At 44.0% G+C, this 22,858-nt stretch overlaps 3 protein-coding genes and 1 long non-coding RNA gene across 19 annotated transcripts in view; 3 read left to right on the top strand and 1 right to left on the bottom strand.

Annotated features, from left to right (window-relative positions):
• The window catches only part of RNASE9 (ribonuclease A family member 9 (inactive)), a 194,018-nt gene that overhangs the window by 78,177 nt on the left and 92,983 nt on the right, over window positions 1–22,858 (top strand). The window contains exon 4 of one of the 12 annotated variants that reach the window (XR_006218718.1): window positions 7,702–7,827. The exons of the other annotated variants lie outside the window; for them this stretch is intronic. The gene's annotated coding sequence lies outside the window, so the exon portion shown is untranslated. Of the gene's footprint in view, window positions 1–7,701; window positions 7,828–22,858 lie in introns of those variants that run through there. 12 annotated transcript variants of the gene reach the window in all.
• Window positions 8,823–22,850, bottom strand: LOC122239543. 4 transcript variants are annotated; one of them, XR_006218726.1, is made up of 4 exons: window positions 22,680–22,850; window positions 22,338–22,471; window positions 21,860–21,968; window positions 8,823–8,845 (listed from the first exon to the last, which is right to left on the bottom strand). It is a non-coding gene; the product is annotated as an uncharacterized LOC122239543 (long non-coding RNA). The 4 variants fall into 4 exon arrangements; XR_006218725.1 differs by lacking the exon at window positions 8,823–8,845 and adding an exon at window positions 19,669–19,945; XR_006218727.1 differs by lacking the exon at window positions 8,823–8,845 and adding an exon at window positions 20,146–20,168.
• RNASE12 (ribonuclease A family member 12 (inactive)) lies at window positions 14,434–14,905 on the top strand. Its single transcript, XM_007091362.2, has one exon. The coding sequence runs from the start codon at window positions 14,468–14,470 to the stop codon at window positions 14,903–14,905; it is 438 nt and encodes a 145-aa protein (XP_007091424.1). The 5' UTR covers window positions 14,434–14,467.
• Window positions 18,968–20,168, top strand: RNASE11 (ribonuclease A family member 11 (inactive)). 2 transcript variants are annotated; one of them, XM_007091361.2, is made up of 2 exons: window positions 18,968–19,014; window positions 19,517–20,168. In XM_007091361.2, exon 2 carries the CDS (start codon window positions 19,539–19,541, stop codon window positions 20,136–20,138), a length of 600 nt encoding a protein of 199 aa, XP_007091423.1. In that variant the 5' UTR covers window positions 18,968–19,014; window positions 19,517–19,538; the 3' UTR covers window positions 20,139–20,168. The 2 variants fall into 2 exon arrangements, with proteins under 2 accessions (XP_007091423.1, XP_042845272.1); XM_042989338.1 differs by having other exon boundaries at window positions 18,993–19,035.

Raw genomic sequence — 22,858 nt, 5'->3', positions numbered from 1 at the left:
TTCTAAAATTGACCAGCATTTCACTTTTGCAGTTTTTTGTTGTTATCCAAAAATTGTTCATTCAGGACTGGGAGAGTTGTATTTTCTCTCAATCATTTTGCATAACCCTCAATTTTCCTCCACTGCAATCATGGGGGCCCTTCTTTGGGTACTGGGACCACAAAGGGTCAGCAAATGCAGCAAGATGTCTTGTCACATAAAGCCTGGGGTCCGTTCTTCCTTCGAGCCTAACATTCCAGGGACTTGGGCTATGTGCCTCTGGGGGTGGGGGAGTCTCAAGCATGGTAGCACCTTGGGAATGAACTTCTAAGCAGGATGCTCAAGCCTGCCAGCTTATTAGTCTCACCTGTGAAGCTTTTTACCATTCACTGGTTTGGGGTCCAACCCATTAAATTGGATTTTGTGAGGATAGGGCCTTGGCATGGCTATTTGTTAAAAGCTCCTCAGCTATAATTAGGGTTGGCCTAGGAACTACAGCAGCTGTGCAGTTGCTCCACAGGCCACAACTGGAGACTCTACCCAGTACCCCCAGTAACTCTACGGATCCTGTATCCCATCCACCCTCCTCAGAATCACTGCCTCCCGGCTGGGACTTCATCTTCCCTGGATAAGGGTAGTTCTGGGAGCAACCACATGCCAAATTTAGTTTCTCTGTGACCCTCCTTACTTCCCCAGGCCACAGAAACAGACTGTGCTAAGAACAGGAAACTCCAAAAGATAAGAGACGGCCCAGTAGTTCAGCCTGCTTGGTTTGAAGGGGACAGGTGGATAGTGCATGGCTCTCATTCCTCACACAGGGTCGAGACCCTAGCTAACATCAAGCCTTCACCTGTACTCCCTGCCTGCTGGGTGTTTGGTGCTTACGTCCCCCTCAGGCAGATGTGCCCTGACTCACCTGATGAACAAGAGCTAGAAACCACAGGTATTTTTCACCTCACTCTTAGCTATACTGCTGAGTATTTAACTTCTGGTACCTCTTCAACATTTGGAAGAACTGCAAAATAATGTTGGAACCAACCCAAGATTATTTAGCATTCTCACATTCAATCCTTTAACAAATGATGTTGGCTGCACAGTTAGAACATTTCCAGAATCCAAACACTTCTCACCACCTCCACCACCACCACTGTCACATAAGCTGCCACCATTTCTGCCTGTGCTGTTGCAATGGCCCCTTCGCAGGTCTCTCTGGTTGGTCCTTGTGCCCCTTCAGTCCATTCTCAACAGAGCAGACAGAATACTCTTGTTGAAACCTAGGTCAGAGGTGGTCATTGCTTTGCTTAAAACCCTCTGTGCATCTCCATTTCATTCAGCATTAAGTCAAAGCTCCTTGCCATGGCTTAAAAAAATCTCTACATGACTTTGCTGCTTCTTGAACTCCCTTCACTTCACTGACCTCATCTCCTACAGCTCACTCCCTTTGGTGGCTGCATTCCAACTACATTAGCCTTCTGAGCACCTCAGAAATTCCTGCCTCAGTGCCTTTGCACATGCCCTTCTCTCTGTCTTGAATCTTATCTTCCTCCTGCCTGTGTAGCTCAGTTCCTCCCTGCTTTTAAGATCCCTATTCAGATGTTACCTATCAGAGAGGACTTCTCTGACCACCCACATGAAATAGCATCCACCCCCTTTGCTCTCTGTCCCCCCTTCTCTAATTTTGCACACCCCCTTTGCACATGCCACATGATTTTGGCTGCTGCTGCTGTTGCTTTTTTTAATTCTCCTCCCACCCCCCACCACTAGACTGCAAGCTCCAGGAGAACAGGTTTGGGTTTTTTTTGTTTTTTGTTTTCTTTTTCTTTTTCTTTTTTTCTTTCTTTCTTTCTTTCTTTCTTTCTTTCTTTCTTTCTTTCTTTCTTTCTGCTGAAGTCTCAGAGGCTAGAACAGTTTTTAGCACCTAATAGATACTCAATAAATATTTGGTTAATGAGTTGCAAGAATTACTTTAAATCACAAAGTTATACAGGCTTTTAAAGAATGCCAGATCCTGTTGCACCAGGGGAGACAGGAGCATGGAGGTTCTGGGGACTTGAATAGAGAGAGCACTCTTGCAGTGTGAGGGATGGGTCATCATTGGGGCATGCCTGGAAAATATTCTGTGGCAGCCCCCCTTTTAGGCCATGATATGGCCCTGTCAATATTTTGAAGAAGTGTTGAAAGGTTCTTTTTGGTGGGGATAGGGGTGAACAGCACAGGCACTGCCCTAGATTTGTGTTTTATTAATTTTGAGAGAGAGAGAGAGAGAGCATGCACATGCTCACACAAGTGGGGAGGGGCAGAGAGAGAGAGGGAGAGAGAATCCCAAGCAGGCTCCACACTGTCAGCACAGAGCCCAATGTGGGGCTTCATCCCACAAACTGTGGGATCATGACCTGAGCTGAAATCAAGAGTTGGATGCTTAATCAACTGAGCCACCCAGGCACCCCAGAACTAGATTTGTGTTTTAAAAAGATTACTTGGTGGGGGAGGGGGAAGTACCTGGGTGGGTCAGTTGGTTAAGTGTCCAACTTTGTCTCAGGTCATAATCTCACAGTTTGTGACTTCGAGCCCTGCTTTGGCCTCTGTGGTCACAGATAGAGCCTGGAGCCTGCTCCAGATTCTGTGTCTCCCTCTCTGTCCTTTCCCTGTTTGTGTTCTGTCTCTCTCTCTCTCTTGCTTTTTCAAGGATAAATAAACGTTGAAAAAAAATTTTTTTTTAATTAAAAAATTACTGTGGTAGTAAGGTTGACAAAAAGCCACTGGGAGCTCCATTTCTGTGTCTAATAGGCCTAGAGCCCTGCATCAGGAAATGTTATGGCTGGATGTCTTTTGCCAACTCTAAAATTATTAGTTGTTTTCACCTCCTGCTTGTTTTCACCTCGTGCATTCCACCAACTCTGCCAGTTCCCAACCACTTTTAAAGAATGTTGGTGAGAACCACAGAATTAAGCTCAGGGCCACAGAGCTAGCTAGTGGCAGAGCCAGTGTCAAGACAGGAATCCAGCTTTCAGGACTCCCAGGCCGCTGCTCATTCTGCCCTGGCTGGGTGCTTCTGAAAGGGGAGATGGTTTGTTTGCTTGTTTAATGAATCTGGATTCTTTGGGGCCTTGCTGATTATTTGGGCTCGGGGGACAATCATTCATATTCTTTAAGGGCATCTTACTGATTTTCAGGGGAGCTGGAACTGGCCCAGAGAGGAGGGCAGAGACAGGAGTGGTATGAAGGATCTGAATGTCCTTGGAGGTGCTGTGGGGAAGGCTGGGTTAATGGTCCTTCCTCAATGAGGGTGCAGAGGAAGCTGCTGGGGCTCAGTCCAGGGACACACATGAGAAGCCAGATATGCTAAGATCAAAGCATTTTCAGAAGTAGAAATCTAAGGGACAGAGGGCCTACCAAGTAGCTGTTAGAAAGACATGTTTATGCAGCTTCCCTCCACCTGGCCTCCCCTGGGTTATGGCCTGCTGGCAGTCATTTCAGGGACACACATAAAGTTACCAAGAAAAAAAAAAAAAAAAAAGGCTTACTTTGCCCCCAAGGGAGAACAGGTTCTCCCATGTTCACAGCTTGAGACTTTTAAGTGTAAGGCTGAGATTGATAGCCTCTGATCTGAGTCTGAACATGTCCTGCCCAAGTCAGGAGCTGCTTGTTCTTGGACACATGCAAGCTCTAGGCTGATGGTCTCACCTGGACAAAGAGACAGGTGAGGTGGTGGGAGGGCAGGTTGGCAGCTGGCCAGAGACTTAGAAAGGTATTGCGTGAATCCACTAGTTAACAGTGTGTTTAGGGAATAGCTCTCCAGTTGCCAAAGGTAGCTGATGACCCCACCAGAATAATGGTGCTTCATTCCTCCCCCCCGCCTTTTTTTGGCCAATACTTAGTTTTCTTGATTTAGTGTGTGTTCTTTTGACCAAAATGTCAATTTCCTAAGCCATTTCACAGGGCTCCTCCACCTCTACCACATTCCTGAATCAGAGCCCCACCTCCCCACTTCCGGGCCTGGTAGCCAGGCTCCATCTCCGTTTCCCCACTGCTTACCTTGACTCCAGGCCAGGGGGCGGAGACCACATCTGTACCCGCCCTGTATGTGTGGGGAGGGGAATAGAATTGGTTGCCAGAAATTTGTCGCCTTAAGAGAATAGGAATTGTGTCATTTCAGTTTAGCTCAGAAACTTAGTTTGTGATAGCAGAAAGGAACCTCAAACTCTTCCTTCGTTACCACGTCCGTTTTAGAAATATAGACTCAGACTTGCGAAGGAACACAACTTGCCCAAGATCGCCTAGCTAGTTCATGGCAGAGGGAGAACAAGACCTGAAGTCTTTTACTTTTTCATCTGTTGGCCAACAAAAGACAAAGCAGCAACTGCAGAATAAATGTATACGCTGATTTGGGGTCTTGGGGATTGCCACCTGGAAGGCGCAGAGTGGAAGAAAAGTGTGCCCCGCAGAGACAATGGAGGTCAGGGTATTTCAAGAGGAAAGAGAATTTACATGAGTTGTTTTCAATGAGGTGTGATTGGTGCTAGCTGCAAAAGTGCTGAGCTGTTAGAATGCTACTGGAGAGTCACATGCAAAGGTTGCAAGAGTTTTTCCGGCCTTCTGGCCAAAGTGTATGGATGTTTTCCAGGATGTTGTTTGTACAGTGCTGAGGTTTGGGTTTCATCGGAGTGAGGACGTGCTTCAGACTCACTTCCCCAAAGGCTCCCAGCTCCATTTTATGGCCCCTTAGCATGTCTGACTCCATTTTACGAATTTTCTTTCACATATCCACTCTGCAAACAACTTTTGATCTCTTGTGAAGTACCAGGCAGTGTGCTAGAGCAAACAGGTCCCTTTTCCTGGCTCTCCAGAAGCCCACATGTGGGAAAGAAGGCCATATAAACCCTTTGCTGCCCCACACAGCAATCACTAAGCCAAATTATGTACAGGGAGTGTGGAGACAGGCTTCTTATGGAGATGCAAGGAGGAGATGGAGGTGGTTAATTGAAAGAAGGCTTCCTGGAGGAGTTGGTAAGGCCCCATGCCCTTTGCCCTGCACTTAGAGATATTTCCTGACACCAGGGCTTTACTTTGGTTGCATGAAAGTTTGTGGGAACCAGCACAAATTTCCTCACCAGCAAGGCCCACTTCCAAGGTTGGAAAGAAACCCATCATCTGACTGTTCTCCACACCAGGATAGGAGGTGAAAATGGTTTGGGAGGGTTCTTTGGTGAAAATGAATAGGGGGGAAAGAAATCAGATTCCAATTTAGAAGTGCTTCCAACCTTTCAGTCTTTAGGGAGGTGCTAAAAGGTGGCATCTGGGTGATAGAAAAGTGGGCACAAAGAAGATTAGAGAATGACGTGGGGGTGGGGGGTAGGAGTGCACCCTGTGCCCTAAGTGACCTTACTGAATCCAAGCCATTCCCAGCTTCTCACTGCCAGTGCTCTCCACCCCCCACCCCCTGGCCCTGCTTCCAGACCACAGGCACACTGTCACTTCTCCCACACTTATGCCTGGCCCCAGAAACTCTCTCCCTGGTGGAACCCAGATCATCCCAGCTCATGTCTATGATCCCTGTGAAATGATCTCCAGATTTGCTGAAAGAACACAGGTTAATTGAGGACTACAGCTAAGGAATACAGACCAATCCTTCCTCTTCCAAGGGTGTGGTGCATTTGGGGGCAGGCCCTCCCAGTGTCCAAGGAGGGGGCCCTCTGAGGAGCTGCTTGAGTCATGTGACGTGAGGCACTTGCACAGGCTTTGTGGGATGGAAGCTCTGCAGCAGGGCAGGAATCCAGATGTGGTGCTTTCAGACTGAGGTGTCAGGTACTCTGTATTGTAATGTAAAAGTCAGTTCTATCCTGGGATTGCAAGTCTTTAGAAAGTATTATGCTGCTTACCAATTTGGGGCTCATCTATTGTGGTGACCCTTAAATTTCAGTGTGCATTATAATCACCAGAGATGGCCTACTGATTACAAATGCAGATTCCAGGGCCTTACCTCCAGAGACTTGGATTCAGTAGGTCCAGGGTAAGGCCCAGGTTTCTGTAGTTTTAGTTAGTAGCCAAGAAAGGGACGCTTTCACTTAGAAACCACCTCCATTCACTATATATATTTATACATTTTTTTCTCAATGTTTATTTATTTTGAGAGAGAGAGAGAGAGAATGCCAGCATGGGGAGAGACAGAGAGAGAAGAGAGAGAGAGAGAATCCCAAGCAACCCCCACACTGTTGGCACAGAGCCCAGTGCAGGGCTCAGTCTCACTGACAGTGAGATCATGACCTGAGCCAAAATCCACAGTCTGACACTTAACCAACTGAGCCACCATATATTTATTTTCTTTCTTTCTTTCTTTCTTTCTTTCTTTCTTTCTTTCTTTCTTTCTTTCTTTCCTTCTTTCTTTCTTTCTTTCTTTCTTTCTTTCTTTCTTTCTTTCTTTTCTTTCCTTACTTATTTATTTTTACATGTTTATTTATTTTTGAGAGAGAGAGCACATGCATGTGAGCAGAGAAGGAGCAGAGGGAGACGGAGACAGGATCTGAAGCGGGCTAAGTGCTGACAGCAGAGAGCCCAATGTGGGGTTTGAATTCACTAACTGAACCGTGAGATCATTACCTGAGCTGAAGTTAGATGCTTAACCAACTGATCCACCCAGATGCGCCAAGCAGGGGCAGACTAAGGAGTGGTTAAGGGCTGGTGGTGAGGTCATTAACCCTTCCCTAATAACTCTGCAACCTCCACTCCCATTCTTTCCTATGGGCAGTTCATGTTTCCTCAGCTTTAGGTAAAGCACTCAGAAAATCCATCTTCAAGAAGAGTGCCCCTAGCGCCCTCTTGTGGCATGATCACTGTCTCCTGCACGCTCCTCTATGGCAACTCTGTGGTCACCACTACAAAGACAGAGGGGCCCAGGCCTTGGGGAAGAGGAGATATAAAGCAGAGGATGATAAGGGGAATAAGCAAACCCCATATGAGAATGACCAAGGAAAGGGACATTCAAAGGGAGTTCTAGTGAAGGGCTGCTGATGGCTGCTGGAAGTAGTGCATGTGAGTTAGTGTTAAAGATTTTTTTCTCAGCCCTATATGTGTTTGGTGGGCATTAAAGAAGTTAATGCAGGACTTATAAATTTAAAAAGCACTCCTCAACGAGCTTCTAAAGTGCCTTTGGGAAGGGCACTAAAATTCTAGTAGTAGTGAGTGATGGGGTTTGGATTATTTTTAAATGAATATTGAAGGGCAACCCCCCAAACCAAAAAAAAAACCTGGGACTACTTAAGTTACATTCCCTTTGTTTATAGTTTCCTTGGTTTGCACTCTGGTGCCATCTATGGCTCCTAGTGCCTTGCAGCAGTTCCCAAACTGCTATTCCATAGAACCCTGTTCCTTTGGATGCTAACAGTGGTGCCACTCAAATGACGCTTCATGCTCAAATCAGTTTGTAAAGTTCCAAATCAAAGGAAATTAGTCAAGCCTCTCAGAATCTCATGCTTTGTGAATTTCGTGACTCTTCAAGGGAAGGAATATGATAACAATGTTTCTGAAGCTTTTGATCAGGACACTTTTCTTGAAGCGCACTTATTGCCATTTTCCAGAACACTGTTTACCTGAAGGCAAGTGGGAAAAGCGCCTGCTTTTCCTCCAGTGTTTATTCCCCCTTTCTTTTTAGTAATAACAACCAGAATTTTAGCTGGGCACATGACAACCCAGAATAAATCCAGCGTTTGCCGCTATCCTTTGCAGTTGAATATGACCGTGTGACCAAGTCATTGTCAATGAGATTCAAGTGGAGATGGTGTGTGACACTTTGGGATGTACCCTTAGAAGGCACTGCCATTCCCCTTTTGTGCCTTTCTCCCTGCTGGCTGCTCCCTGCTCCCTGCTGGCTGGAGATGCTAGCTAGGGCTAAAGTGGCCATCTGGACAGTGATGTAGAAGCCACATCCTGGGATAGAAGTCCAGCACCTTGGAGCACCTCACCAATCCGGCACTAACTACCCCTGGCTTTCTTTTACATGAGAAATAAACTTCCATCTTGTTCATACTGCTGTTACTTTGTGTTTTCTGTCATTAGCCGCCATTTGGGAAATGTGTAATGATAATCTCTTTAGATTTTTTTGTAATTTTTTTTTCATGCTTATTTTTGAGAGGCGAGAGAGATAGAGAGAGAGAGCACAAGTGGGGAAGGAGCAGAGAGAGCGAGATGCAGAATCTGAAGCAGGCTCCAGGCTCTGAGCTGTCAGCAAAGGGCCTGATGCGGGGCTCGAAACCACGAACTGTTAGATAATGACACCCCTTTTTTTTCTTTTTAAAAAAATTAAAAAAAAAATTTTTTAGACAAGAGAGTGAGCGTGATCAGGAGAGGGAGAGAGAGAGAGAGAGAGAGAGAGAGAGAGAGAGAGAGAGAATCTTAAGCAGGCTTCATGCTCAGTACGGAGCCAGACGCAGGACTTGCTCTCATGAATATGATATGATCTGAGTGGAAATTAAGAGTCAGATGCTTAACTGACTGAGCACCTAGGCACCACTGGTTTTGTTTTTTTTTAATATTTTTTCAAAACCAGTTGTGTATTAGGATGTATGTATAGCCTGGGAATGTATATAGAAGCCAACAAAAATAATAAAGGATATTAAGAAAGATTGGAATAAGGCAAGGGCCCTTCCTATTAAAAGCATTTATGATTAAAAGATATATTCTAACAATAAATATGGTAATTGTAATAAATTGGGTTATTGAAAGTATTCTTGTAAAGTTTCTATACATAGAGAGTTTATATAAGGGAAATTAAGAAGAGTGTTTTCCCTTGGTTGGTGCTGTTGGCTAGTACAGGTCCCATAGTGAGAAGGAGCAAGAATTGTTTGCCTTCCAGATTCTCCTGGGCCCCTACCTAGGGAGGAAAAAAGAAACTTAATAATGGCATAAGTTGAATTTCTCCCCAGCTTAGTAGGACAGAAGACTTAGAATTAGATTCAACTTTATATAGAAGCAATTAAGAAATGTAATTTTCTTTCCCATGTTTGTAGAATAAGACTCATATTGGCTAGGTAGCAAAATATTTATTTACTATACTTCACTGATCTTTTAAAGTGACTGGATGCTCAGAAAAGGGTCTTTATTTGGTCATAAGTAGATTGATGGGAAGGTGGGGGGCAGGGAGGGGAAGGTGGAATCCAGGAGACCTCATGAGCTATCCCATCAAGCAAGGGAGGCTCTCAGGACAGGAATGGAGAGAGATGGAGGAGTCAAAAGGGAACTTTTGGGGTTTTTACAGCAGATGGAGATTTATAAACTAGTTTTTATTATTGTTGGTATGATAACCTATACTCTACACCCAAGAACACTTCAGTGGTATCTACAACTTGCTAAAAACTTGTGGAATTAGATTTGCTTTGGGAGATTCAGCAAAGTGATGAGCCCTCTATTCTGTTGATCTACTTGCTGTTTTACAATCACCTTAAAATGGTGACTGACAACAATAAGAATTATGTTGACCCTCAATCTGGAGGCTGACCAAGCTCAGCTAGGCAGTTCTTACTTGAGGTCATGCCTGTTTTTACTCACATGGCGGCTGGAGCTGGATGATCCCACAGGCTTTTTCACTCAGCCATCTGGCATCTGGGCTGAGAAGACCTGAGCATCAGGGAACTGCAACAGGTGGGGCAATCTGAGCATCTCTTTCTATCCATGTGGCATCTCCCTGCAGTGGCCTCAACGTTACCCGACTTCGTACTTGGTGGCTGAAGGCACCCAGAGTGAATGCCCCAAGAGAGCCATGGCCAAGCAGACCTAGTCTCAGAAGTCATCAGAAGAGATGGGATCAATTGCACCAGGCTAAATTAGTGGGAGCAGGCACAAAGGCCCACCCAAGTTCTCAGGAAAGACTGTGAACTCTACCTTTTTTTTTTTTTTTTTTTTTTTTAATTTTTTTTTTTCAACGTTTTTTTTTTTTTTTTAATTTATTTTTGGGACAGAGAGAGACAGAGCATGAACGGGGGAGGGGCAGAGAGAGAGGGAGACACAGAATCGGAAACAGGCTCCAGGCTCCGAGCCATCAGCCCAGAGCCTGACGCGGGGCTCGAACTCACAGACCGCGAGATCGTGACCTGGCTGAAGTCGGACGCTTAACCGACTGCGCCACCCAGGCACCCCTGAACTCTACCTTTTAATAGAGGAGTGGCAAGGTTCTGGAAGAGAATGTGGAATGGAAAACATTTTGTGGCCATTTTTAGAAACTACAACCTGCTCTATAGCCTTAAGTTGAGCATGGCATTGGGCAATTGCAGACGCCTTGCAAGAGTAGCCAACCACATCCACAGGACACTAATGACCTCCACAGTCTCCTGTGGGAGAGCCAAAACCGGGGGAGCTCTTTGAGCACTTCTCTCTATCCAAGTGTCCTCTTCATGCGGTGGCCTCAGCACAGTGGAACTTCGAACACAGCAGCTGAAGGCACCCAGAGTAAGTGCTCACTTCCTCTGCTGTCACTTTGAGACTCTTGCCTGGTATCATGGGATACTGGAGCTGGGTAGTTCCCCAGCTGTCCTGAAGGGCAGCTTATTCATTTGATGAAATGAGTGATTAGGGAATTGCAAATGATGTGTTACATCCTGACACTAATTTTAGTTTCCAGCAGCTATGTGCCTCCTGTAGTCCCTGGCTTTTGCCCCAAAGCTCAGCAAAGGGGGGTTGGGATGTGGGGAGGAGTCTTAGGAAAAATTCAATAGTCCAAAAATAGATCCAGTTTTCCCTCCCTTTCCTTCCTTTTCTTCTTCCTCTTTTTCTTCTTCCTCTTCCCCCTACCCCCTCCTTACCCTTCTCTCCCTCCCCCTCCTCCCCCTCCTCCTTCCTCCCCTCCCTCTCCTTCTCTCCCTCCTCCCCTTCCTCTCTCCCTCCTCCCCCTCCCCCTTTCCCCCCTTCCTTCTTCCCCTCCCCCCTCTCTCCCTCCTCCCCTCCTCCCTCTCCTTCTTTCCCTCTTCCCCCTCCTTCTTCCTCCCCTCCCCCTCCCCCTCTCCCTCCTTCAACTCCTCCCTTTTCTCTTCTTCCTCCTCTAGCTCCTCCTCCTCCCCCTTCTCCTCCTCCACCCTCCCTCCATCCTTTCTTCTTTCCTTCCTCCCTTCCCTCTTCAGGCGCACAAAATTGAGTTTATCATATTCTGTTTGTAGCCTATGCTAGGCCTTTCCTTTGTTTTATTCAATTTTATTATTTCTCTTTTTATTCCTTGTGACTGCTTCTATTTCTCTCACCCTCATGGACACATGTGCTAGAGTATTTAATCCATGTTCTTCCATCCTATGTATTGTATACCCTTGGAAAATACATTGTATTATTTTGGAGCTTGTATGTTTTAAATTTTAATAAATAGAACTTTCATTCTGGTTCTTACCATTTTTCACATGGCACTATGTTTTCCAGTTCTATCCATGTTGCTATTTATAAATCTATTTTTTGAAACTGCTTTATACTATTTTATTTTATGTATTCAACACATCTTCACTCATCCATTCCGCTCAAGAGGGACACATAAGTTGCCTCCAGGCCTGCTCTGTTACCAGTCATGCCATGAGCAACCATACATGTGCTCCACCTAGAAAAATTCTGGTGGAGTCTGTGCCCAGGATGGGGTCACAAGGGCTCAGCATATACACATTCATTCTAAATTAATTAATTAATTAATTAATTTGAAAGAGCATGAGTGGGGGAGAGGGTCAGAGGGAGAGAGAGAGAATCTCAATCAAGCAGGCTCCATGCTTAGCACAGAGCCTGTTATGGGGCTCAATCCTACCAGCCTGGGATCATGAGTCAGTCATTCAACCGACTGAGCCACCCAGGCGCCCCAGGTATACCCATTCTTAATTTCACTAAACACTTCAAGGTTACTTTCCATCACCACACCAATTTTCATGCCCACTAATATTTTTGCCAGCACTTTATAAAAGATTTTCTTAAAAAATATATATATATTTTTTAATTTATTTTATTTTTTAGAGACACAGAGTCTATGTGGGGTAGGGGGCAGAGAGAGAGGGAGAGAGAGAGAAACTTAAGCAGGCTCCATGCTCAGTGCATGGAGCCCAACCTGGGGCTCGATCTCTTGACCCTGAGATCATGACCTGAGATGAAATCAAGAGTTGGTTGTATAACCAACTGAACCACCCAGGCGCCCTGAATATTTCATTTTTTTAATTAGTCTCTACACCCAACCTAGGGCTCTAACTCACAACCCTGAGGTCGAGTCACATCCTTCATTGACTTAGCCAGCCGGCAGCCCAAATATAAGATTTTCTAATTTTTGAAAACTTGATGGTTATAAACTGTTATCTCTTAGTTATCTTAATTTCTATTTATTTGATTACTAGTGAGGTTGAGCATTGTTTATCACCCATGTTGACTTTCTCTTCTCAAATTGGCTTTTATAATTTTTGACATTTTTTTCTCCTTGTAAGTTTCCTGTCTTTTTATTGCTGACACGAGGGAGTCCTTTACATCTAGATGTTAACTCTTGTTGGTTTTAGGTATTACAAGTGTTTTCTCCCAGACTGCCAGCATTATTTAACATGTGAACCCAGTCTTTGTTCAATTTCTGCAGGGTAATACTCTGAAATGTACAGACAGGTCTAGCTGCCTCAGGTGAGGACAAATTTTATAACAAATGTTGCCTCCCCCTTCTGTAAACTTAATATAGCATCTATAGTTCAGGTACTTGGAAGTCCTGGCAGGAAATAATGAACATGCTATAATTATACATATATTTCTCTTTATAAGATGAAAATGTTTCTGCAGATAGTGTGCAAAGCAAAATTTTGTCACGAGAAGTAATTAATTATGCATTTACATCTTTGTGGCACTGTGCAACACATATCCCAAAAAGGACAGTTTGAGTTCCAAAAGAACGCCCATTCTGCAAAATTTGGGAAAGTAAATAATAACCCCTTAGTCATTCATTTCCATGGTCTGGGATTTTGCTTTGGTTGTTGATGTATAGAAAGACTTTGAAGCCTTTTCCAGTATTGCAGACCATTTTCCACCCCAAAATCACTTTCTTCTTACCAGTTAGAAAGAGGAGACTATGTAGCTGTCTCTCCAAAAAAGAAATCACTTTGGGGCAAGAAGTAGTAAAATTAAGTCTATTTTCCCATTTCTATATCAAATGACCAGGAGATGATAGCAACAAAAAAGCTCTTATTTTCTCAGTGTCTTATACCACGGTCTTGTATCAAACCCTCGTCCACTGGTTACCTATGTCAGTTTCCCAAGAATACCATAGGCCAGTGGTTCCCAAATTTTGTTCCATATTAGAATCATTGGGGGAGCTTTAAATATCTCAGGCTCAGGTCACAGCCAACACCAGTTAAAGCCAAATGTCTCAAGGTGGCATTTAAAAATGCCCAGGTGATTCCAGCGTTCAACAATGGGTTTGGGAATCATTGCCATACTTCCCCAGGAACCCAGAACTTGATCAAGGCTAATGTTAATGTCAGGGAGTTGTTTCTGTCCTTCACACCACGTGGGAACGAGGCTTGCTAGGACTCGATGTTCAAGTGTTAAGTGTCAAGAGGGTGAGACTCTTGTTCCTCTTGCCCTCTTCTATCTCCACAGTAATCTGTCTGCAACATTTCTTCTTGAATGAAATGGGGATAATAACTACTTCCTAGGTTTGCAGGAAAGACTGACTGCAAATCTGGGAAATAGATGATAGTGTGTCTGACACACAGCAGGACTTTAATAAATGCTTTGGAAAATCCACGTTTGTTTAATGAGGACACATTCAGGACCTGCCTTATGTAACTCTCCCTCTGAAGATAACTTCTCGTCCTTCCCAATGACACCCAAGCACACTCTTCACAGGCTCCTCCCTTTCTGCTCTTTTCACTTTGGCCCTCCCCACACTCACCTGGCTCCCTATCAGTTATTGCCAAGGAACAGCTAGACACAAAGGACTTTCTCAGATCTATGGTCACAAGGACATGTTACCTGTGAGAACTACAGAAAAAACACAAGGTGAGAGGAGTTAGCTTGGTAGGAGAGATTGGAAGAACTGGGAAGAAGAGATTAATAGTGCTGAAAACGTGGAACTGGATGGAATTAGTGTTGAGGCAATTAGGATAAAGGAAGTCATTCAGCAGTAGGAATAAAACAATCAACCATGGGTACTTTTGAGCATCCTTCTACATGTCCAGCTCTGTGTTAAGTACTCTGATGGATTCAGGAGAAACAGAAGATCTCAAGGAGCTTGCAGAAGCAAAACAAATACAACACAATGGGAATGACCAGAGAACAGTTCAATGCCAAACGCTGAGAGCTGAAATAGATCAAAAGGGCTTGCTTGGGGAACTGTTCCTCCAGCTGGAGCCTGAGATTTTAATTAGCAGAGACAAGGAAGTAAAACATCCCAAGGGTGGGGGAGCAAAGTCAGGGGATGGGGCTGGAGGAATCTGATCACCTTCTGCTATGTCCTGTCTCTTCTTACTCTGTAGGGCTTACAGCAGATGTGAAGGGAATCTCACCCGTGATGATACTAATGGTGATAATTTACCTGATGCTTTTGTTCTGGGAAAACGAGCAGAATGAGGAAGGAGAGGGGTCCACCATAGAGCATCTGCATGTGGACTACCCTCAGAGTGACTCTCTTGTAAGGTACTGCAACCACATGGTCTTACAAAGAGTCATCAGGGGACCTGACAATACCTGCAAAAAGGAGCATGTTTTCATCCACGAGAGGCCTCGAAATATCAACAGTGTTTGCACCTCTCCCAAGAAAATGACTTGTCAGAACCATTCTTCCACTTTGTGTTTCCAGAGTTTGACAAAGTTCAGAATGACAGTGTGTCAGCTCATTGGAGGCACCAGATACCCTGCCTGCAGGTACCACATTTCCTCCGTGGAGGGGTTTATTGTTATCACTTGTGATAACGTGGGGCCAGTTACTTTCCAGAGATATGTTAAATAAGTTGAGACCACCGCCTGGGTCTGAGGGGTACTGGTACTCTCCTCTCTTGCAAACTTCTGTATGGGGTACTGGTATATTGGTTCCTCTCTCAGGGGTACCAGTAACTGGTTATCCCTGGAGCACACCTCAACTGTGGACATGGGGTAATGCTTTGTGTGAATTGGGTAGCCACTAGTAATTCATCTGTCCTGCTGGTACAGCTAAGCTGGAATCATTTCATTCTGGAATAATAGTAATAATAATAATAATAATAATAATAATAAAAACTCAACTGAATTGAATCATAAACTCTTCATGTGTTTTAATTTCTTGTCCCTTTTCTCTGGGTCACATGTTGAGAGCCAAGAGTGAATCCGAGGCAGAGCTGGGATTCAGGTAAAGTGAGCAAGGTGCTCACTTCATGTACACAGTTTAAAGGCGCCCAAAATCCCAGTAACCTGGATAAAAAACATTTAAAAAAATCAAAATTAATGCAAAAATTTTCTGATGAATAAAATATCTGAGTTTTAAATCAAGACCCAATCTGACAGGGTTGGACTTAAGGTGACATGAATTAGTGAGTTAGCCAGTACAGGGTCAGATCCTATTATTTGACATTTTGGTATTTTTCATCAGAGATTACTTTGCATTAAATTAATATTTTTTAAGTGTTGCATTAAAATAGTATTTATCTTGATTACTGGGCTTTTGGGTACCCCCTTAAATTTCGTACCTGGAGTGAGTGCCTCCATTTGTCTCACAATGCTCCCAGACTTGATCCTAGGTGTGGAGGCATTTGGAGTCATTGATGAGGGTCTCCTCTGAAGAGGGCATAGATAATTCAAGCTGCGTCTGTTTACATTTAGCAGCTGCCTCTGTGCCTTGAAAGAAGGGGAAAGGGAGAGTGGAAGGATTGCCTGATGGGTCAGAAACCATTTCCCTTAAAGACTGTGGTGAGAAATGAATCCAGATTTCCCAGGAAGAGATTGAGACTCTCAGAGCTTAGTACCTGGACGCTTGCATCCGCAGAGGAAATAGAGAATTTGCATCCTAACTCCTGACTCTTTTCCCCTTATAGATCTTACAGTGGAACTGATTGTTTAACTCCCCCACATCCAGCTATGGGCAGGGTGTCTTTTGAGTTAGAGGGTGAGCCCAAAGAATGCAGAGGAGAGGCTCCTCATTCTGGGGATTTGATTAAGTCCTGTTCTTCTCTGAGCATTAGCCCCCTCACCTGGGAAGTGAGGGGCTTGGACCAGCTAGTCTTTGAGGTTTCCAGGCCTATTACTCCACAATTGTGTTTCTCCTTGTTGGACGAAAGGGTTAGTACTGAGGAGTAGTGAGAAATAAGGGATAATTGGCAGCTGAGTGCCAGGTTACAGGGTCACTAATTCTGAGTTATGACATTTCGATCCTGTGAGAGCCAGAAACACAGTGAGCTAGAGCTGGCACAGGCTATGCACAAGCGTTAGAGGGCCCTTTCTGTTCTCATCTTTTCAGTTGAGAGATTTTAACTATTGCATTATTTATTCGAACTTAGTTCAGGGTCAGATCCAAAAAGGAGGTACACCTGTGCTAGTTGTTAACTCTGTCTTTTGCAAGCGTCAAGTTCTAACTGATTGATTTGATTGAGGGAGGGAGGACATCTACACTTGTGAATGAAGGACACTTTGCAGCCTGGGAAGTAGACAAGGCTTACTCATTACCCATTTCTCCATGGGAATCCCACTGTCACCGTCGTCTTCGTGGAAGTTTGGATGTCACCCAGGAAGCAGAGCCCTCGGATGCTGAGTAGGAACAGGTGGTCCCTGGCAGATGACTTATTAGAGTCTAAGTAGCAGCATCATTTCTTGGGCAAAATTTTAAAGTCACTGAAATGTGTCTTTAAAGACCCTATTTTTCGGGGCGCCTGGGTGGCGCAGTCGGTTAAGTGTCCGACTTCAGCCAGGTCACGATCTTGCGGTCTGTGAGTTCGAGCCCCGCGTCGAGCCCCGCGTCGAGCCCCGCGTCGAGCCCCGCGTCGAGCCCCGCGTCGAGCCCCGCGTCGAGCCCCGCGTCGAGCCCCGCGTCGGGCTCTGGGCTGATGGCTCAGAGCCTGGAGCCTGTTTCCGGTTCTGTGTCTCCCTCTCTCTCTGCCCCTCCCCCGTTCATGCTCTGTCTCTCTCTGTCCCAAAAATAAAAAAAAATTAAAAAATTAAAAAAAAAATACAGACCCTGTTTTTATATTCTGAATTCTGATTCCTTTTCCTGCCCCTCTCCCCAGGATATATTGTCCTTTTTTTTTTTCCTTCTCACTATTTTTCCTTCCCTTCCTCCCATAAGCCCCCTCCTTCTAAGTAGAAACAGAATTTTGCAGATAAATGCATTCTCATTAAGGTGCTAGTAACTGAGACTGTCCAGTGGAATCTATTCTCAGAATATTTTCATTCAATAGGGATCAAAACCCAATTCAAATGAATTGTGATGTTTTAGACATTTGTAGTTTGGGAGGGTTTTTTGTTTTTTTTTTTAATGGGCACCTAGAAGCCCCAATCAAACCCAAGTAGCTGTGAATTCTATCCACTTGAAATGGATGTTTCAGAAAAATGATTTCAGTCAAGAATCTCTGCCTTGCTCTTCCTTTTTATTTTTCTCCCCAGTATCTTTCTGTTTTCCTGTTATCACCTCATTATTGATGTTGACAGTAGAGGATATTTAGAAAAAAAATCTAAATCCTTCTTCCCTTCTACCTTCGATCTGCAGCAAGTCTATGTTTAAGCCACACACACAAACACATCCACTTAATTCCTAATCATTTATCAATAATCAACCCAGTTACTGAGGCTTATATATTCTTAGTGCTGAGTCTTTGCTCTAACTCACACACAGAACATTTTTAAATTACATATAATAAAAACCACAAGTCCATGTGTGTTAATGTCAAATGAGTGGTATAAGAAGGGAATGATTATATAGAATTATCGAATCAATATGTTGTACACCTGAAACTAATACAACATTGCATGTCAATTATACTTCAATAATAATAAAAAAGGAAATGAGTGATAAGAAGATTAGGGAAGTGAACAATAGAGTTGGTAGACATAAGTTGTGAAAAATGTGTTAAACAAAGAATGTGATCTGAATTGGGCTTTGAAGGATTTCAAGAGGCGGAAAAGAGTAGGCACTCAAGAAAGGACCAAAAATGGAGACACAGAATAGGGTGCATTTGGAGAAGGGTGGATAGTGCTGATTTGGTTCATGTACCAAAATAATGGGAGATAAACCTTGAGAAGCTGGTTGAGATTAGATCAAGAACGCCTTGACTACATGGCCTCAGGGGATTAGATTGCCTTGAGTAGGCAATGAGGAATATTTCAAGGTTTTTGAAATAGTGTCATTGCAAGGGGTATTTTTAGAAAAGCAGTGTATTGAAGGAATCGGAGGGGCCAGGAGCAGTGGTCAGGAGGTTAGAGTGGTAATGCAGGAGATATAAGGGGATGAATCTCTCAGTGGTGGGAGGGAAAAAAATTCTTTCTAGAGCAAGAGAAGGAATCATCACCCTGAATAAGCATTTTTTCTGAGATTCTCATGATGAATTTTCCAGTATTGAGCTCAAGTAGAGGATTTTCTACATGTTATGTTGTTAACAAATGTTGAGAAACTAGCACATATACAGTTCAGTGTTTGATTCTGTACCAAATAAAAAGGAGCAGAAACAAAGTTCCAGGTTCAAGGAATTTTCAACCCTAAAAAGAGGGAGAAAAGAATTACATACATCATCTAACTTGAAAAGTAAAAAAAGAACATATAAAATGAAGTGCAATGTAATCTATGCTGTGGGGTTTCAAAAAAGCTGAAAACAAATCACTGTGGGTTAAAATATAAACAGGGATGATTTCTTCAAAGAAGAAACAATGATACCACCACTGGGCATTGCCAAATGCCCACTTTATTAAATTCTCTGAGCATCCTTGGTTCCCGTTGTCTCCTCCTTCTACCCCATACAATTCTACCTACCCCTTTCTTGCCCCTCCTTCCTCATTCAGCTAGACCAATAACAGAAACTCCCAGGAAACAAATAGTTTCACTTCTCAGCCCTGTAACCAGCTGGATTCTTTCTCTGCAGGACCAACTTGCCAGAGGAACTGGTAAAGAAAAATTCTATGACTGTGAGTGGTGGGGAAAGAAATGAGAGATGGGGGAAATAACATGTTTTGAGGCCGTAGGAAACTCAGAAGTAGTAAGGAATGTGTTGGGTGAGATTACTGTGACCACTATGTAGATGACAGTCCCTCCCAAAGAGATTATAGACAAAGAGAAAAGAGAGAGAAATAACTACTTCGTTTGGGGCACTTTAAACATACTATCTTGTACAATTCTCACATTCCCCCCCCCCTTTGTTTTTTCTGCATGGGGGAAACTGAGCTTAAAGGAGTTTAAGTAAATTGCGTATGAGCGGGTAAGTGGGGATTTGGAGCTAGGTCTTCAGATTCCACAGCTGAGTATCTTTTCATGCCATCATCCTTCCATAGAAGGAGCCTGAACTTACATGCAGGAGTCAATCCTGGGAATAACTGCCCTGAGGAAAAGAGAACTATCTCATTAATATTCTCCTTATTTTCATCTTTTACTTTTTTATTTTTACTGCAGAAGAGAGTACCCCAGATCTGAGATGGATTCTTTCTTTCTGCTGCTCCTCGGCCTGGGTTTGGTTCTTGCAGGAGCTCCAGAAAGCATAATGGAGATAATTAACGAAGAATTTTCGGGGGAAGAGATGTACTATGATGTGGCAAACAGGGACCAAGAAAAACGGACTAGTGAGGTATTAATGAACTTGACTCTGTTACATAAAAATACTAGTGCCAGTACGTCCAAGGATAGTTTGTCTTCCTCATTATTGACATTCAGAAGATTACATTATAGCTTCCCCGGAGGAGACAGCCCAGGTAACGACAAAGAGTATTGCAATGACGTGGTGGTCTGGAGAAAAGTTTCCGAAGCTAATGGGTCATGCAGGTTGAGCAATAACTTCATCCATGGCTCCATGGAAGTGATGCACGGGGTCCCCAAGGCCTCCAGCTGCAAGTGTGGACAGAATCTTGGCATCAACTGCTCTAGGAGCCCACGTCTGGAGACCACTATGTGCCAGCTTACTATGGACAAACAGTTCGCCAGGTGCCAATACCACAGTGATACCTCATTAAAGAAAATATTGGCAATGCTGACAGGTCATTCTCTGATGAGCTGGTTAGTTAGTGGCTCCAAGTTGTAAATCCCACAGGGCTTTGAGACCGGAGTCTCTCTAAAGAAAGACATCCTTATTCTCATTATTGTTTATTTCCTTCTATTATCCGTATCTACCATTTCAGCAATATAGCAAACTCTTGGTTATCTATACTAACTGGAGGAATGAAAAATGCAAAATTGTGAATTCAATTAAAATTTATAACTGATCCTGGAGTACAGATTCTTTCTCTCCCTCTCTCTCTGCCCCACTTCTCTGTCTCTGTCTCTGTCTCTGTCTCTCTCTCTCTCTCTCTCTCTCTCACACACACACACACACACACACACACACACACACACTTTCTTGGAACCAGACCAAATTCTATCCTAGCTCAGCTATTAATCCAAGAGGCAGAGTCCATCCAACCTGACAAAATTAAGAGAAAAGGCCCAAGACAAATACTGATAATTGAAAGTTAATTGTACTGCCTCTGAGACTATTCAGAGAAATAATGAATGAGCATAGGGGATATTATTATCTCCGTTTTTCAAATAAGTGTGTGCATCCATGCTCACAAATGTGAGCACCCACCCATGCAACCAGGTGCTGCCTGTCCTCCAAAAGATGCCAGAAGAAAAAGATGCTTTTTGGCTTAGCTGTTGCCCTCGGTCAACAGCTCCGGCCCTATGCAAGCTCCATTCTTCCATCCTTGTCCCTATCTATGTCACAAGTTGCTACAGATGGAATGATAAAGCTCTTATTGCAATTTTTACTCAGCATGGTCTTGATTCCCTGGGACTGTGGGAGAGGGATGCAAGCCATGGAGAAATAGAGCAGGTAGAACGATGGGAAACAGGACATCTCTGCCAAGTACTAGGCAGGGTTAGTCTTCGATCTTGTTTCTGATGTTGTATTGGTTTTTTTTTCACTACCAATTGTTTATTTGTAAGTTTTAGGGTTCAACACTCTACACAAAGTATGGGCAATTATCTTGTTCCTTAGTGGGTGCTTTTGTGTTCCTGTTCCCTCCATCCTGAGACCACTTTTTAATGTCCTGATTTTAAATAAATACATGTATAGCAAATTTTACATCACTGTAACACTTTTCTTACTGTACAGCACTCTTAATATATCAATTTTCCTAATGCTTTTCACATCATGTGCAGGATTCTCATTTTATTAAAACTGCAAGACTCTGACAATCAACCAATATGCAGCATTAGGGCAGATAGTTTTATATCTTTCAGCTGGGTTTTCCTTGTCAGTATGGTGCCTGCTTAAATAGTCACTATGAGCTTGGCCAAATAGGTGTGTAGTTAGCACTCAATTTTCTCTTGGCAGCCAGAGGATAAGGTGATAGAGGGAAATGCCTGGGACCCAGAGTTTTCTTCTCCATAGGAGGAGAACCTGGAGCCCTGGAGGAGAGGTATGCTCCCTGGGGTCCATTCTGGGGATAGTTCTATGTGGCAAGGATGGTGCTACCAGCCACTCATCACACGTGGGACAGGTTCTCCAGAGCAGAGTGGTCCATCGGGTCTCTTCTTGGTTCCAACTTAGTTCCATTTGAGTCACTTCTTCCCTACAGTACAGTCCTACTGTAGAGTCAAGCTCTGGGTGATGGGCATGTCAGCCCCAGAGACAATAACTATTCAAGCTCTGGCAAAGTTTTTTGGTAATATGCAAAGAAAACGCAAATCCAGCCTCGTTCAGAATTTAGTACAGACTTCTTCCTTCACCAGAAGAGAAGAGCAAATAACCATAGTAGATACCTCTTTCTAGGCCAGGACCATCCTCTCAAGAGTCTTAAGAGCAAATCTTTCCACTTCTCTGAAGGAATCGGGAGCTTCCAGGGCGTATCTAATCATCATACTGTGAAGTCTGAAAGATGTCAAATGTGGAGATGTCATCGAGAGTTGAGACTCCTAACTACTGGCATTTCCCACCCTCAAAGCCTGTCACCCCTTTGACATAATGTGCAGCCTGAGGTCCCTCATGATGATGATAGGCAAGGGATTTCACATTTTAAAACATTGAGTCTTTGTAATGTCCCTTCTCTGTTCCCAAACCACAGAGAGCTTTTTTTTTTTTTTTTTTTTCCTTTCATTTTTCTTGTAGCTTTACACCTAAATTTCTCAGCCTGGCTTCCAAGGCTACTAATGCCCCATTCTCATCTCACCTAGCCTGACCCCAGCACTGTCCATCTTCTGTTGCTTTAAGGCTGCTGTCTTCATAGTCCCCAGAACTCACCTCCTTGTCTTCACTCCATTGGTGGGCTGGTCCTGATAGGCTTCCTCTTCATGGTCTCATTCTGTCACCTCAGCCCCTTCAACTGCACAAGCCCGCCTGGCTACAAAGGGCCAAACAAGTGTCTCTTGGACTTCCTAGAAAGATAACCGAGGGTAGATTTGTGTCATTTCTCTGCAGCTACAGAGAGACATCAGAGGGAATGAAATGAGGGAATAAAGGAGACAGATCCAATCCCAAGGGCCACAGAAGGGAGAGTTGGATAGAGAAAGGAAGCTGGGAATGTAATGATAGAGAGTTTTGAGAAAGGAATACTAAGGGGGGTATGTAGCACAAAAGTAATACCCATCTTGCCTTTAGCCATTCCCTCTGCTTTCCCAACATGAAGGGCACTAAATTCCCTTTAATCAACAATTCTGAAGCGAAACAAGTCCTGGCTCCCAAGGCCCAGGGTGATGCTGAAGTAAGGGGAGCCTTTGTGACACCACAGATAAGTCCTCATATGTTTTACTGCCTCATCATGC

The sequence above is a fragment of the Panthera tigris genome, chromosome B3 (genome assembly GCF_018350195.1).
Source record: "Panthera tigris isolate Pti1 chromosome B3, P.tigris_Pti1_mat1.1, whole genome shotgun sequence".
NCBI lineage: Eukaryota > Metazoa > Chordata > Mammalia > Carnivora > Felidae > Panthera > Panthera tigris.
This window is presented reverse-complemented; position numbering and strand designations above follow the sequence as displayed.

What these genes read in the sequence shown, in the direction of transcription:
- RNASE12 (XM_007091362.2), top strand. Translation starts at nt 14,468, where the DNA reads ATGATACTAATGGTGATAATTTACCTGATGCTTTTGTTCTGGGAAAAC.
- RNASE11 (XM_007091361.2), top strand. Translation starts at nt 19,539, where the DNA reads ATGGATTCTTTCTTTCTGCTGCTCCTCGGCCTGGGTTTGGTTCTTGCA.